The sequence below is a fragment of the Oncorhynchus gorbuscha genome, linkage group LG08 (genome assembly GCF_021184085.1).
Source record: "Oncorhynchus gorbuscha isolate QuinsamMale2020 ecotype Even-year linkage group LG08, OgorEven_v1.0, whole genome shotgun sequence".
NCBI classification, from domain to species: domain Eukaryota; kingdom Metazoa; phylum Chordata; class Actinopteri; order Salmoniformes; family Salmonidae; genus Oncorhynchus; species Oncorhynchus gorbuscha.
In genome coordinates, this window is record NC_060180.1 from 27483441 (window position 1) to 27499803 (window position 16363).

Genomic DNA, 16363 nt, shown 5'->3' on the forward strand with positions numbered 1-16363 from the left:
TCACGCGATGGCACGTGTGGTCCTCCCACTATGACTCGTCGGGAAAGCAAGCAGTTTATTAGGCTACAGATTAAATTTATTATGAGGAACTTCACAGGGTGGTGAAAGTGCAAGGTGATGAGCTTGATTCTCCTTTTAAATAAATAGCGAGGGTCTTATTCTGGTGACATGATTTTGTCCATAATCTCCTGCAGGCCAGGGATGGGCAACTTTCGATAAAACGTTTTAGGAACTCAGTCGGGGTCTCAATTTACTGTTGCGAGTTAAGACTAGTAGAATACAAGGTGCAATTTTGAAACTTGGTTGTGCATCAGTTTCTCTCTTGTTATGTCACTTAACCCATGTCAGCAACAAAAACAAGTTGATTAGATAATTTAGCGGCCAGCTAACTTGGCAAACTTATCATGCTCGAATTACCGGCCGGGGGGGGGGGTCACCAATGATTTAATTAGTCTCACTCATATATTAAAAACGGCAAACATTTCTCTCCGCCCCATAGCGAAATGTGTAGAATTGCAGCAAACTTGCTTTTAAACTGCAACATTTTCTCTACACCCCATGGCAAAATGTGTAGAATCGCACAAATTTATCTCTGCTGTCAAGAGGGGAGCCACAAATGTATTGATCGCAGTCAAAGTTGCCCATCCCTGATGTAGGCTGTACCCACACTGGATCTGTGAGCTGTTGGCTAGAGCGCATGTTGCAAAACCAGAGTGGGCACACTGTGTATAAAACACACCATTTTATTCTGAGAGAAAACCATCCATAGAGTTGAAAATGCGATGGAAACCCATTTAACTTGTATTCGGTACATGGGAATTTAACCGCCAAATGTATTTTTATGTGCATTGCGTCATAATAATAATATATGCCATTTAGCAGACGCTTTTATCCAAAGCGACTTACAGTCATGTGTGCATACATTCTACGTATGGGTGGTCCCGGGGATCGAACCCACTACCCTGGCGTTACAAGCGCCATGCTCTACCAACTGAGCTACAGAAGGACATCACGCAGAGCCATTTGATGGAAACATCTCTGGTGGGAAAACATGTATATTGTCTTTAGGCTAATTGTTTGAATATTCAAATGAAAATCTGTCGCTAATTGGATGGAAACCTAGCTTATGATTAAAAAAATAAACTGAAATAACAAACCCAAAAGCAATGACTTCGGAGTTGATATGATGGACAATGGCAGCTCGTTGAATGAATTCACTTTGGTGTAAACACTGGAGGAGGCTTCAATAGCAGTGTCTTTAGTTTCCCTCCACTCAATTACATTCTGCACCAGCACGATGCCAAGACATTCTATATCATCAAATTGACCAGAGAAAATACAGTGTTCACCTATTTTCTTTTGTTTTCACTGGAAGGTCACAAAGTTCGAATGCAGTGTTACATTGTTTTCAGATCTGTGTTTGGATATGCAATGTCTTGAGTAAGAATTCAGTAGTGCTTAGTACCTACCCTCATAAGAGTAACTTTAAATAATATCATTTTGTACGAACATGGCAAATGTCAAGAGGGAGGTCCAAACCATCCTAATGCCAAAAGGCTCAGATCAAGGTCACAGACAGGCGGATAACATTGTATTCACACCTCCAGTATATATATCAACACAATCCTTGCCGACAGTAAGAGGCGTGTAAAGGGCCGATTGGCTGAGTGAGAGTTTGTGTCATAATCCTGCATCTTGGTCTGAAGTGTAAACAGTCATTACAGCTCTATTCAAATTAGCACATCAAACCCTATTCAATAAACTATGTACTTTTCTTATTTTTTTTCACACAAGTGTGATAGGTTAACACGCGGTGTTTGGTACATTTTAATACTAAGGCCATATATATTTTATTAAACATTAAACAGATATATATATATTTTTAAAGGGAGGCGAGCAAGCCGAAACAAACAAAAAATAAGTAGCCCTTTTATTAAAGACATGCTCCGGTATTCTTTTAAACCTCCCACTTTGGGCTGGATATGTCAATGAGTAGTTTATACATGCATAATCTATAAGCAGAATTACTGTCTTACTTCAATTAGCCATGAAATCCCTAGTTTTTCTTTATACTGTGCTACACCATTTCCCCCCACATGGGCTAGCCCCCTAGCAGCACGAGTTCAACAAGTTAACTTTAGCACCTCGCCATATGAATGACAGCTAGCAAGATGCACATGATGCACCCACAGCAGAGCGAGAGACATAGGCCATTTTCGGGGACCACTTTTGGCTTGTGAGTGCTAATTTTTTAATGACTAGCTAAAAAGTATACAAAAGTACTAGATAATCCCTTTAAAATACTACAGCAACCTTAGGTCTTAGTTCAACCCCTAGCGATCTAATCAAGTGATTTTAAGTGATTTTAGTGATTTTAGGGGGGGGACATTATTTTGATCAAAACATGCAATTTTTTCAGTAGGACTTAATCTCTTTTAAAAATGTTTTAAAGGGAAGTGAAGAGGGCCATCCGTTAAACATTTAATTACATTTGTATGGCCTTAGTGTTACAACGCAAATCTAGCTTGATGGTGGTTCCATGTGCACACAATCGCCTCAGAAGCAGCCTGTGTTTTTTCCCCCCCATGTTAAACGCGTGTGAAAGTGCACAGGTCTATTGTATACACTATTGTGAAAACGTTGTACACCTTGAAGAGACTGTCGCGCATGGCATAAACCCACTAGTTTTGTTTCTTATCCCACTGGTCTCTGCTATAAGGTGTTCTGATGGATCTGTGAGACATTGTCATCTCACATTCTTTCAATTCGGCTGAATATGAAAAACAAAAGAAATGTCATGCAAAGAACAGAGCAAGAGGTATAATAACAAAACAAAGGATGAGTGGATCACTACACAACAACTGATTCACAGGTTAGTATTTCTATAATTATGGGAAAGCCATGGGGTTTGTTAAAATGCAAGTCAAAATGTCAGATATTTATGTAGTCGGGTGTACTTCACTTCCCAATAAAATTGTTGGGGAAACTGGTGTACACTCAAATCAAAGCGTGCAAAACCTATTAAAATAAAAATTCAAAAAAAAAAAATGGTGATTTGGCATGGGTCAATCCCCTTCTCTTCATTTTTGTTCTCTACGCCCAAATACATTTCTCAATGGCTAGGATGGGCCCTCACTGAAACAAGAGCATATCGTTGGGACCCCTAACTTTACCTTGACACTAGTTCTTTTTGGAGATTTTCCCCGCTTTCCTCTTGGGCTCGTAGGGTGTCCGTAGAATGCTCGGAGTCTCCTCCATAACGCGCACCAGCAGGTTATCAATGTAGTCTTCCAGTTCACGGATATGGGCGTCCTTATTTTTCACCACCCCCTTCTGCTTGATGAGCTCATGCACCACCTCGTCGAAAGATAAGTTGCTATAGGAAGCCGCGCTCGTCTGCATCGTCTCCTGCGGGTGCAAACCACAGACATTGTGATGACGTCAACATTGACGGCGCCATTTACACAAAATAAAAGTGAATTTCTCCAAACGCGTCTTGAGATGCGAGACAATTCCAGAGACTGTTGTTTTCAATGAGTAGTATACAATACAGATGGTAGGAATAGAAAAAAACGAAGCAAAAGGTAAATTAGTGCTAAAAATGATCTAAAGTAAGACAGAAGGTGGGCTAGGCTAGGGAATCCCTCGTATTACGGCAGATAGATTAACTGCCTTATTTTTTAAATTTTACCTTTATTTAACTAGGCAAGTCAGTTAAGAACAAATTCTTATTTTCAATGATGGCCTAGGAACAGTGGGTCAACTGCCTGTTCAGGGGCAGAACGACAGATTTGTACCTAGTCAGCTCGGGGGGTTTGAACTTGCAACCTTTCGGTTACTAGTCCAACGCTCTAACCACTAGACTACCCTAAAGGTGTTAGGAAAAACGCCACAAACTACGTCATGGCTGCACGTGTTCAGCTCGCATAACCGGGTGGCAATCAGGACTAATTGAGAGGCTGTGATAAGACGTCACTCCACAGGTTTGTTAGCACTGTCGTCGCCATTGCATTTCACTTCAGGTGTTTGATCTGATCAAGTGTTCAATAGTGTTCAACAGAAACTCTGCGATGGCTCGAACAATCCGGAATCCTGTGGAAGGGAATCTGGTGTGTTGTTTAAGTATCAGTTCTAGAAAAAAAAAAGCTTTCAACCCCCATTACCTCTTTAAATCTTAAAGCACATTTCCTCTCCTCACAAGCCAGCCTAGGCAGAGACCTTGACCAGCTGGCAGACAAGAGCATCATATTAAAATGAAACCAAACCGCAAACAGTAATTAAGACAACAACAAAAAAATTGGAAGCTGCCTGGAAGCGGCCTGGAAGCTGCCTGGAAGCTGCCTGGAAGCGGCGGAGTGCATATTTTCGGAATAAAAAGGTCAGACTAATGAACAGGAAAAGAAAGACGCAACCAAACTATTTTGGTTGAGTTTGTTCTTTAGAGGACTGGGTGCATCACAGTCTGTGCCGATCCCATTATGGAGGGACGAGAGGAGCTATGAGCTTCTGTTTGTTTTTTTAACGAGGTACCATGTTACCGCTTCAACAAATGGACATGGTTCCACCAGGCAGATACAGCAGCAAAGACATCAACTTGTTTAAAATACTACACTCAGTCCCCTTCCCCTCCCTGTGCCCAAACCAAGCTGCCATCGCTGTGCGGTGTCTACGACGGGAAGAAGACCAAGTGCCGGACCATATTTACTGTAACTCGTCCTAGTATGAGAAACAAAGAAACTAAAAATGTGAGGATCCCTAGAGTTTATGTCCAAACAAAAGAGGACTAAGGCAGGGGATCACACTAAACACGCCGGCACTTTTATTTCCATCGTTTACAATGGTATCTGGCTAGGTGTGCTGCAGTCCATCCTAGGTACGCTTCGAGTTATTTTGTTGTCGCTTTCTGGGCAGCCAAAGTTGAAAGTAGCTAAGCAAAGTGCCTCACGTTTTTAGTCAGAGAAAAACAGGTGTTGTTAGTGGGGGTGTATCAACCGCATACTGGGGAAGTGAATATATTTTTGGAGACAAAGTGAAAATGTGCTGAGAAATAGGCCTTTCGCGCTACAGGAGAAAATGAAGAGCTAGAGACAACCAGTTCCGCTGAGAGACTTTCCTAACATGAATCAAGTTACCAGCTCCGTTTCATCATACTGTATGAGCAATTGTGTCCATTACACACATGCCAAAAATCCCCAGACATGATATAAAGCTACACAGCCGGGAGCTGTAGTAGCTGGTGACAGAGGCCTGGAAATGACCATGAACTACCAAAGTACTGACAATATTTCCGCGATCAGTAGTGAGGAGGAGATAAGGCGAGCACACTTGGCATTCTCCAGTTGTCTCATTACTGCTTCTAATGAGCTCTGCTTTGAGAATTTAAAAGCTCCGTTCTTTAAAATCTCTCACTATCCTTCCCCTCCTCCCTCACTGGTTAATTAGCTAGGGCCTGAAAGGAGAGGAAATGGAACTGCCAGTTCCAACTCCTCAACACCCACAACGAGAGGTGAGGAAAGCCATTATCAGCATCCGTTTCTCATTTCAACATCACTTTGGAAGCTGCTCTCTTACCATGTTAATACTAATTCTGCAGTGTAATGGCCAGCGACTACTAGAATTAAGCACCATGAGAGCGTTTTATTCTTATTTGTCTTTGGGTGGGGGTGTGACAAAACTAAGGTGGCAAATACCCCCATCAAACAAATGAAAAATCTCATACAGATTTCTCCCCCGCAAGAAGAAAAAAAGTGCTCTAATTATGGTACCAGTACGATATAATAGTACATCACCTGACCTTAGAGGCTGAAACTCACACTGTTTCAAATGATGAGCCGGGTCAGATGATGACCGCTGTTCGTTAGTTTAATGACACTCATAGTGAACTGTCAAAGACGGAAAAGACAGCAGTTCAGAGACCAACATCACCAGCTGCAATGTCAAGTGAGATCGGGGAGAGCTGCTCAATTAAAAGTCAGTGGTGTTCTAAACCTCAGAACAAGTCCCCCAAAAAACTAGGACTATGCTTTTTGTTTTTTCCCCCCTTCTTGCCCCCCCCCCTTCATTTTATTTGAGATTAGTTCACAAAAAGTGTACAAGGTATGATCTCTTACATTTTTCTTTCCGTGGTTCTCTCTTGCCTTTCGGACGTCTCCATTAGTGGTGGGATTTTTATCGCTGCAAAACATCATGCACACTGAATTACAAAATCATCAAAACACATCAAATCATATTTGATTATATTACCAATAACCTGCCCACCATTTTTTTTTACCACCATGTATCATCTGCCTTAACCTAAATTACCACAGAGGTAGTGTATGGTGGCAGCTGTTAAAAGCTGCAATATGTAACTTTTTGGGCAACCCTACCAAATTCACATAGAAAAGCAAGTTATAGATCTGTCACTCATGGAAAGCAAGTCTAAGATGCATTAGATCTGTTCTGTGTGCACTATTTCTATGCTTCGGGTTCTTAAGTTTTGTTTTTGCATTTTTTACTTTTGGTTTTTGTAGACCAGCTTCAAACAGCTGAAAATACAATACTTTCGGGTTATGAAAAATACATTTCAAAATGACCGTTTCTTATTGGAGGAAGCCCCTACTCGTTTCAGTTTGTTTGCTTCCGTTTAGTGCTTACTAATGAACATGACCCTGGCTTGGATACTAAACATGGTGGTGTGGACGTGAAAAGCTTTACCTTGTATTTTTGTGTGAGACGAAGGGGTTGGTTGGTTGGGTGTTTCCCTGAGAGTCGCTGCTGAATGGGTTGCTGGAGCGCAGGTCTCCAGAGCTGCCCGAACGCCCCCCGTTGTTGGTCTTTCGTCCCTCCTTCTTCCCGGTCACACGTTCCAGCAGGCTGACCTTCTCCTTCTTCTCCTTTTTCTCCCCTCGGTCCCACAGCTGGCCCTGCTCCCCCTCGAACGGGTTGCGGTTGCGTGGGAGGGTGGCGTACTTCTGCGGCAAGCCGTCGCTGATATGAGTAAAAGGATCACCTTGCCCCTCGCTGTCCTGGTAGCCTGGCACCTCGCCCTGGGAGCGCCTGTGAGGGGCAGCACCACTCTCTTTCTCTGTGAAACACAAACAATTTACCTGAAACATTCATGGAAGCAATACTAATCACAGACAAAGAAAGATGGCACAGGTAGGCTAATACAAGTAAATACTAAAATAGGCCTAATACTAGAGGAAGCTGCTGTCCTTACCCAGCTGTTCCATGGAGTTTCTAGAGTCCAGCTTGGGGCGGAAGTGAGTGCCAATGAGGTCGGACATGGAGCGGGCTGCAGAGAGCGTATGGGAGCCGGCCAGTAGGTGTCTCTTGATCTTGGGCTCTGGCTGATGGTCAGAAGCACTGGGTTGGCGAAGGGTCTCCGAGTCACACATGGAGGAGCGGGGCAGGATGGCTGAGGTGGTGTCGGAGAGACCACCGTCGTGCTTGCGCCCCTTCATCTTGTCCTTGAGTTTGGTGAAGGGCGAGCGGGGCTTGTCCTTTATGGAGAGGTCAAACATGCTGGCCGTCATGTTGTTCCTCATGAACTGAATGCTGACCTGGATCTTCCCTCTCTCCTTCCTCTTCTTCCCTGGCCTGGAGTCCAAGGAGTACCAGCTAAAAGAAGGGATGATTATTAGCCATCTGTAAATTGGGTATGTGACACATTTAAATGAATACAGGAATATAAGATTCAAAGATCAAAGAACACATCAGGTGCCATTGTTGGGTGCTAAAACAGTGCATTCTCAACAAGCTAAAAAATAAATGTTTCTATTCTGAATTCATTTAGGTTTGTCATGGCAATGTATTCATTTTTAAATGAATACATTTTAAACGTGTTTTCCAATATTGGTGTAAAGTGGTTTAAAAAGCAGTGGAAAATATAGGCCTATTATTTAATGCATCTAAACTGTAGGCTTTGACATCTTCTTCAAGGTGATATGCTGCATACATTTTTAGGTGAAAACTATCATTAAAGGTACATACACTACCGTTCAAAAGTTTGGAGTCACTTAGAAATGTCCTTGTTTTTGAAAGAAAAGCTGATTTTTTGTTGTTGTGCATTAATTAAAATAACATCCAATTGATCAGAAATACAGTGTAGACATTGTTAATGTTGTAAATGACTATTGTAGCTGGACATGGATTTTTTAAATGGAATCTATATAGGCGAATAGAGGCCCATTATCAGCAACCATCACTCCTGTTTTCCAATGTCACATTGCGTTAGCTAATCCAAGTTTAGCATTTTAAAAGGATTGGCATAGAATTCATAGCTACGCATGGCATAGCGTTCATTTCTCAGAACAAGAATAGACGGAGGAGTTTCAGAAGAAAGTTTGTTGTTTCTAGCTGTTTTGAGCCTGTAATCGAACCCACAAATGCTGACGCTCCAGATAGTCAACTAGTCTAAAGGAGGACCGTTTTATTGCTTCTTTAATCAGACCAACAGTTTTCAGCTGTGCTAACATAATTGCAAAAGGGTTTTCTAATGATCAATTAGCCTTTTAAAAACGATAAACTTGTAGTGCTTTTCTTAAAAAATAAATAAAAGGACATTTCTAAGTGATCCCAACCTTTTGAACGGTTGTGTAACTGAATGGAGCTGCTTCCTTTGGAAGAAATTAGTAGAGTGGAGACCCAAAACCATCTGTGTTGGACACGTTTCCCCGTAGAATAGCCACAACCATTATGTATTTTTTTTAAATGGAAGCTTTTCACCTGCCTGAGAATGAATATTAGAGGCTACCCAGACCCCTCTTCTACGGTGCTGCCACTCTCTTGTTTATTATCTATGCATAGTCACTTTAACTCTACCAACATGTACATATTACCTCAATTACCTCGACTAACTGGTGCCCCCGCACATTGACTCTGTACCGGTACCCCCTGTATATAGCTGCGCCATTGTTATTTTACTGCTGCTGTTTAATTATTTGTTACTTTTGTTTTCTATTTAACACGTACTTTTCTTAAAACTTCTTAAAGCATTGTTGGTTAAGGGCTTGTAAGTCAGCATTTCACTGTAAGGTCTACGGCTGCCGTTTTCGGGGGAATGTGACAAATAAAATGTGATTTGATATGAGGGACAAACATAATTCCCTGCAAACTGTGATGGTCTGAATCTCGAAAAGAATGTTGAATAATATTGTTCGTCGAGGCCACTCTGCTCCTGTTTGTTTAACCTCTTTGCTTCGCCTGCTGGAAGTAATACGATTGATGCCTTCGCTGTGAGAAAAAGGGGCGACATTTGCACAAATCTGGCCTTTGTTCAGAACTGCTATGACAAGCAATTGGGAAATTACAAAGGCAATGGTGCAAGACAACCACGCAACTCATACATGCTAATGAGAATGATGGCTTCTCTGTAGCCTAAGCCTAGTTCATACAAATCAAGGGTATGTTGATTGCAGAAATGTAGAACTAGGAAGAAACCTCACTCAAAATACAAAGTCAACATTTAAACCACCTCTCAAACAGCATAGGTGTTCTGGCAAATTCCGCAATTCCTTAATGAGCACAACCTCGGACTGTCCAAGCTTTAACCTTCTTCTGTCATGGGAAAGGTGGACAGGGATTCTATTTTTTTTTTGTGCCCTAAACTGTTCTCAGACTGAGTGGCCAAAGAATCGCCATGGCATGGGCCTCTCTTGGTCAAGCTAGCCTAATTCCCATAGTGGTGGTCTCTGTCCTCCGGAGCATGATCTAAGAGCCACACAGCATGCTGCTGAGAGGGGGCCAGCCCTGTACTTCACATGGGTGTCAAGGCCAAGATAAACCTCCCTCTGCATGGAACCACAATACTCCCACTCTACCCAGACCGCTGGGAAACTCCTCACAATCAACAAACACAGGTGTGCGATAATTAGGAGCTGCCTACTCCGATGTCAAGATGGACTCTCCTCCCCATGCGTCTGCTTGAAAACACAGCGAACGGACACAGCTAGCTAGCAAACCTGGAACTGCTCCAGTATATGGATATGGTAGCACAAGAGTAGGCTTAGGCCTCTGGCTCATTCTATGCAAGTCAGTTGTGTTGATGACCAAATTCCAGTCCATTGACATCTCCACAACAGCTCTGTACTTGAATAACTGCCAACCCTGGAGGTGCATCAGCTCTGGCACCTTAAATAAATACAACCATCAACAGTTGATTATGACATATCGCAATTCACCCCAACTAGCGGGTGAAGAGGAAGTGTGGTAATGTGTTTGCATGATGAAATGTACTGATGGCTAATTGACACCAGATCCTCCTAACTATGTTCCTGTTCCTCTGAACAGAGCGTAGGCTTAGGCTACTCATCATGTAGGCCTAGCTAACTACAACAATTTGTGCAATGGTAATTCTACACAGCCAAAAATAACTTTATGTAGCGGCCTGGATTGGGTGGAGCTGGTGTGGTGTTTTTCTCCATACATTCACACCACTGGAAAAACTATTATCATTTGAATCAGAATTAGTAACAAGACATGTCTGGCCAGCTCCACCACATTCATTTAACATAAGCTAATACCCAAAGGGACACACCACAACATTCAGCCGATGCCATGTCCGCAAATGCCAGTTTACCATCTCAATTCCAGTATAAGGCAAGACTAAGTAAGGACATTTGTTCATTGTGTGATTACTGGAATTGAGGTGGAACAGTTTGCTGTATTAGCACCTACGCTGTGACAAGACAGAAATAATCTAATAGCACTGCTGTTCTCACTGGACTAGTTCACCAACTACAAAGACTGCACCCAAGTCAACTCAATTACACCATGAATGGCAGCCTATTCTCAAAAGACTAACCTCTTGATTCATTATCAACAAAGCCCATTTTTCAACGAACCCAATGGCGTAGCCTATGTCACAACAAGACAGATGTACTGGCAAACTCTGTTTGGGGCCCAAACTTTGGGCCTATGCTAAAGTGGCAAAATGGAGGTGGTTTTGAATTTAAGAATCTTTATTCGTACAATTATGCCCACATAAAAACATGTGGAACGCTGACCACATACTCTATGTGTGTGACCATCCCCCCCCCCCCCCCCCACAATATCAGGTGATCTAGGCTAGTCTACCCTACTCTCTGAATCATATACCGAAATAAGAATATGTTCAATGGTATTTCTGCAGTTTAGCCACATGACATGAACGAGAGTTCTGCAAATCCACCCTGTTTCCTACTCTTTGCTGCTTCTGAAACATCAAACAGAGAACTAGGGAACCAAAGGCCTAGCACTGTTCAACGTGACTACGGATTCTTTGTGGCCAGTGTGTTTGTGAGTGTGGGGTTGAGAGCAGAGCAGAGCAGAAGACATATTTCCTATTTAACAATTGTAAAGTTGTACTGTACTCAGGGTATCTGCAGGGTCCATGAAATTGAATTTAAGACTTTGAAACACCTTTAATGCCACTCAGAATGCAATTTAATACCAATTTTGAGGTCTGTGCACGCCACACACCTGCTAATATTTCTATCCAGAAAAATGGCCATGTTGGGAAAAAGTTTTATTTTCAGGGCTGGTTCCTTCCCCAAAGGCTATAGCCTACATGGCTCATATTATCAGGCAGGTGTGCTATTTTAGCAATGTGCATTCTCCTGTAGCTTAACGGATTTGTAGCATAGTGGCTAGGCTATAGATGACTGAAGGTTGGGGGTGGCAAGTCTGCATTTGTTTAGGCTACCCCAATGGACTAATCATTAGCTAGATCACAAACTCTTAAGCGTTTAGAATTTTGGCTTCGATACCAATACTAGCTATAATGATACTCGATACCACAAAAAATATCTTAAAGTAAAATATACAGCACTGTTACTGTATAAAACAGTGACAACGCTCCATGAAGATGGAACTTTTTTCTTATTTTCTTTTTCTTAAAAGTGCATTGTTGGTTAAGGGCTTGTAAGTAAGCATTTCGCTGTAAGGTCTACAGCGGTTGGATTCAGCGCATGTGACATTTTTGTTGTTGATTTGATCTGGAGAGCTACGCCACTGGATGTGCAGGTTTTTGATCCAACACTGCTCAAAACACCTGAGTCAGCTCAATAAGGTCCTTCTCTCATTCAGTGAATCAGGTATCAAATGGCTATCCTTCAAACCAAGGTAGCTAAGCGTGGGAGGGCTCTAGACAGTGTTTTTTTAAAAGTATTTTTTAAACAATACAAAACATACACCTAAAAAAAAAACAGCAGCATACAGATGGGCACAAACATCCATGACATTACACCTGCCCAGACCCACCTGCTCACACCCCCCATCTCTAGCACCCACATTACTACCCGCCACATGGCCTCAAAGTGCACCATTTTGTAAACCACCTACTTTCAACATTTAGATAATAAAGCATTTGACCTTTCCATTGTCTTAACGATGGAGTATTGGTTGACTTCCAGTTAACTTCTTAGGGCTGAAATCACGTTAACGGGATCGATATGACAACAGCCAGTGAAAGTGCAGGGCGCCAAATTCAAAACGACAGAAATCTCATCATTAAAATGATCATTGTCTCCAAGATGATTGACGAGAAAAGGATTGTCCAGCCCATTGGGTGTCTCACTGCGCCCTCATGTGCCATGTCTTGAAATAAATATGCAGACAGACGGATTCAAATGAAATGTACATTGTAATACTTCTGACAGACAACATTGTAACTCTGCCCATAACATTTGTTTTATAGCATTCCCAGAAGGCATAGATTGAGTCAGTGCTAGTTTTACACTTAAGACATAGCTCTTCCGTTGTGCTGTAGAATTTGTGAATGGGTCTCTTGTATAATACATTTCATACATTAGTTTATACTGGATTAAGCGCAAACTTTCGTTAACTGTAATTTCATTACTTATGTTCCAACATTCCATTCATCTTGTGCTAATATCAGTTCTTTTTAAGTCTTGGTTCCAATAGTTCTCTCTCTTCTTCTTTTTTCTAAGAGATTGTTAGTTGGATAGGCTCTCTGCGAGGTTGTATATCTTACCATCATATAAAAATAATTTTCTGACTCAAATACTATTCCCTCCAGACTGTTCTGATGTTTCAAATCATAATTTCGTGATATGAAACTTTTAAGTTGCATGTATTGGAAAATATCTACATTGGTCTGTCCAAAATTGCCTTTTAATTCTATCATGGAAATAAATAAATTTCCCTTTTACCAAGTAATTTACGGGTTCTATGCCAAGACTTTTTGCAGTGCAAAGACATATTTTTTTTAGATAGTTCATCTGAAATGGCGCACAGAGGTAGATAGCTCTAACATCTTGAAAGTGTGCCTCAAGTATTATTTGAAGTTCAATTGTTTTTATTATTTACCACAATGGCAACACTTAAGCAGCAGCGCAACATAACGGAAACACTGTAGTCAGTTCTGTCACATTTAAGACTCTTGAAACAGAATTTAAGACTCAAGGCCTTTAAATCAGATCAATTCATTGAAGATTAAGATTTAAGGACCCACGGACACCCTGTGTACTTTTGTTCAGAAACTTCCTTGAAAGGGAAAAACCTTATTTAGTTTGATTAGTTGGCAATACTTACTCTGTTTTCCTTCGCTCCTTGTTATCAAAAATATCATTGAGATTGATGGTACTCTGGCCCAGGAATTTATCCATCCCCACCAGGGACCTGTGCATCACGATAAGGCATAATTCATAGATTTCTGGATTGCCCTCCAGAAGCAGACCAGGCAGTTCAAAGGCAGCTTCTTCTCTCCACACTGGGTTGAGTGTTTTCTCTGCCACAGATGTTGAGTACTTCTCTTTGCCCAGCTGGATGATAGCGTAGGCGTCGTTGTTGCCGTGCTTACCCTTAGCTTGTAGGTCAGTTGCTTGGAGAACAGTGGCTTGGACATGAGTTGGGAACCACGTTTGTGCCTGCTTTGCTAGTGACATGATCAGCTCTGTTTATGTGTGGTTAGTCATTCAAATGTATGTGCCGGTGAATTGACCTTAAAAAGTGATGACAGAGCATGCAAATATTAACAACTTATTTGTAGGGCCATGTTGACTAGTGATATGTAGATAAACTTACAGTGCTTTTTGGTCATATATTTACATGTACAGCTAGTAACATCTCAAAAGTCTGCAGCTAACTAATTCCTTCAGTCCATCTTACACACGTGTTTTTTGTGATTAACGTTAACATATCACAAATGTCCAGGCCACTGTAAGGCAAGTCATCTGAAAGCAAAATGGGAGATAAGAGTTACACATTGTAAGAGGTCGTGCAGGTTGACTAGATAACTTTTCTACTACAGATGCGCTAGTTAGCGAGCTATGATTGAAGCTAAGCGGGCTAGCGAGTTAACAAGCTAAACTGCTGACATCAATCACCATTTCCAGCTTGGCTGAAGTAAGCTAAACAACTATGCAGCAGGGTTCTCCAACCCTGTTCCTCGAGAGCAACCGTCCTTTGGGGTTTCGCTCGACCCTAATCTAGCACACCTAGCTAATTCTAATAATTAGCTAACGTTAGCTGATTAATAACTGGGTTGAAGCGAAAACAAACAGGGGGCAGCTTTACAGGAAAGGGGTTGGATAACTCTTGATATACAGAAACAACAATAAAAAAAGCATGTTCATCAGTTCTATTGCATTTGTCATATTGTGACAACACCGGTTATTATACAATAATAACGCTGCAACGTAGTAGTATTGATTACTAGACGTTCATTAGATTGAACAGCTGTTGGCAAGCTAGCTAAACAAGCTTCCTCACTACTGTACCTCGTCATTTTCTCAAAACTTGTGACATGTTGCCATCCTGTAAATCCACTCGATTGTTGTTGGACATACTTCACTAATAATCAATTGGAAAATGATTTATTGGAGCTTAATTTCGTTATTTTACAGCCTGCTAGCTAGCTGTACCAGCCCAAACTAGCTAACTTCCTTGTTGGTCTACTACATCCGCCACATTCACCGGTGAAAGTTCAAGCTCCTCCTCTGTTGCTGTGGAAACTAAATGTTTCAGGGCTCGCGCCTTATCTTTAACGTGTCAAACAAGTTGTGCCTGCCCGGCGTACACAGTAGACTACACAGACTTTGTTCATAACCAGAAAGAAGTCTAAACCATGGAAGAAGAATGTGTCTTTTTGAAAAAGCAGGTAAAACATATCCGTGTGATACTCATGTAGGCACAGTATATAGGCACTTGATTCAGTGATACAGTTTTCTAAATTGGGAGAGTGTTCATGCTGAAAATGCTAAATGCATGCAAAATTGCTCTGGTTAGAGGAGTGAAGCCTAAGCATATAGTAATTTGCAGTAATTAATTCAAACTAGGAAGGTTGAAATTATGTCTTTATGATTCACACCCCCAAATCTATGCATTGTAAATATCTGGTTGGTTTTGCTCCCCTAAAATTAAAGGAGAAAAGGAGGCCCTGGCCAATGGCATTCCATGGGGTTCAAACACCTCCCCCCTCTCACCTGTGAGGTTTGTGGGTGTCTGGGGGGTGGAGGGGAAAGAGGGTGCACTTGAAAGATGTAAATCACAAGAACATGGGAACTGCTTTGTCTCCTGAGCGGCTGCATGTAGGTGCAGATAAGAGTTCATTTGAATGAATATAGACATGCATGTCACTCCACTTGACAAGTACATCTTAACCAAACACACCTGCCTATGTTGGTTTTATCGTCCTGCCATGAAAAGTGCAGTGTGTACATACCACAATGCCAGGGATGGGGCTGGGCCATCCATCACAGAGAGATTATTACTCTTATCTAGAGTGCATCTCTAACTGAAATGCTATGGCTTAGTGAAATATTGGGCTGTAGCCCAATAAAATGGGCTTTAGGCAGATTTAAATAAGGAGGCGCCATTTCAACTTTTGTGTCAAGTCTCACTGCGAACACCAGAAAACAGCAGGGGAACCATTGGAGTAAAATATAAGAATGACAATGTGAGGGATAACGTGTAGTAGGCAACTTGTTGAGTAATAAAAGCTAGCAGAAGACCATACACTACAAACATACAGTATAATGTTACACTCAGTATAAGAAACCAATGTTTCTGAGGACGCCTGTGATTTCCCAATCAACACCTGTGATTGCTTTATGCCTCGCTTTATGTGTCTCTCTAATGTCAATATGTCTTGTATACTTTATGCCCTGAATCTATCCTACCACACCCAGAAATCTGCTCCTTTTATTCTCTGTCCCCAACGCACTAGACGACCAGTCTATAGCCTTTAGCCGCACCCTCATCCTACTCCTCCTCTGTTCCTCGGGTGATGTGGAGGTTAACCCAGGCCCTGCGTGTCCCCAGGCGCTCTCATTTGTTGACTTCTGTAACCAAAAAAACCTTGGTTTCATGCATGTTAACATCAGAAGCCTCCTCCCTAAGTTTGTTTTACTCACTGGTTTAGCACACTCCGCCAACCCTG

General features: G+C 41.8%; 1 protein-coding gene across 2 annotated transcripts in view; it reads right to left on the minus strand.

Annotated features, from left to right (window-relative positions):
* Nucleotides 1-928: 928 nt before the first annotated feature.
* The window catches only part of LOC124041432 (rab11 family-interacting protein 2-like), a 44547-nt gene continuing 29112 nt past the window's right edge, over nt 929-16363 (minus strand). Inside the window, exons 1-6 of one of the 2 annotated variants that reach the window (XM_046358997.1) lie at nt 14703-14890; nt 13516-14156; nt 7202-7602; nt 6697-7066; nt 6111-6174; nt 929-3408 (exon numbers count right to left, since the gene is read on the minus strand). In XM_046358997.1, coding sequence (XP_046214953.1) covers nt 3181-3408; nt 6111-6174; nt 6697-7066; nt 7202-7602; nt 13516-13868 — 1416 coding nt within the window. In that variant the 5' untranslated portion in view covers nt 13869-14156; nt 14703-14890 and the 3' untranslated portion in view covers nt 929-3180. Of the gene's footprint in view, nt 3409-6110; nt 6175-6696; nt 7067-7201; nt 7603-13515; nt 14157-14702; nt 14891-16363 lie in introns of those variants that run through there. The other variant, XM_046358999.1, reaches the window with a different exon arrangement.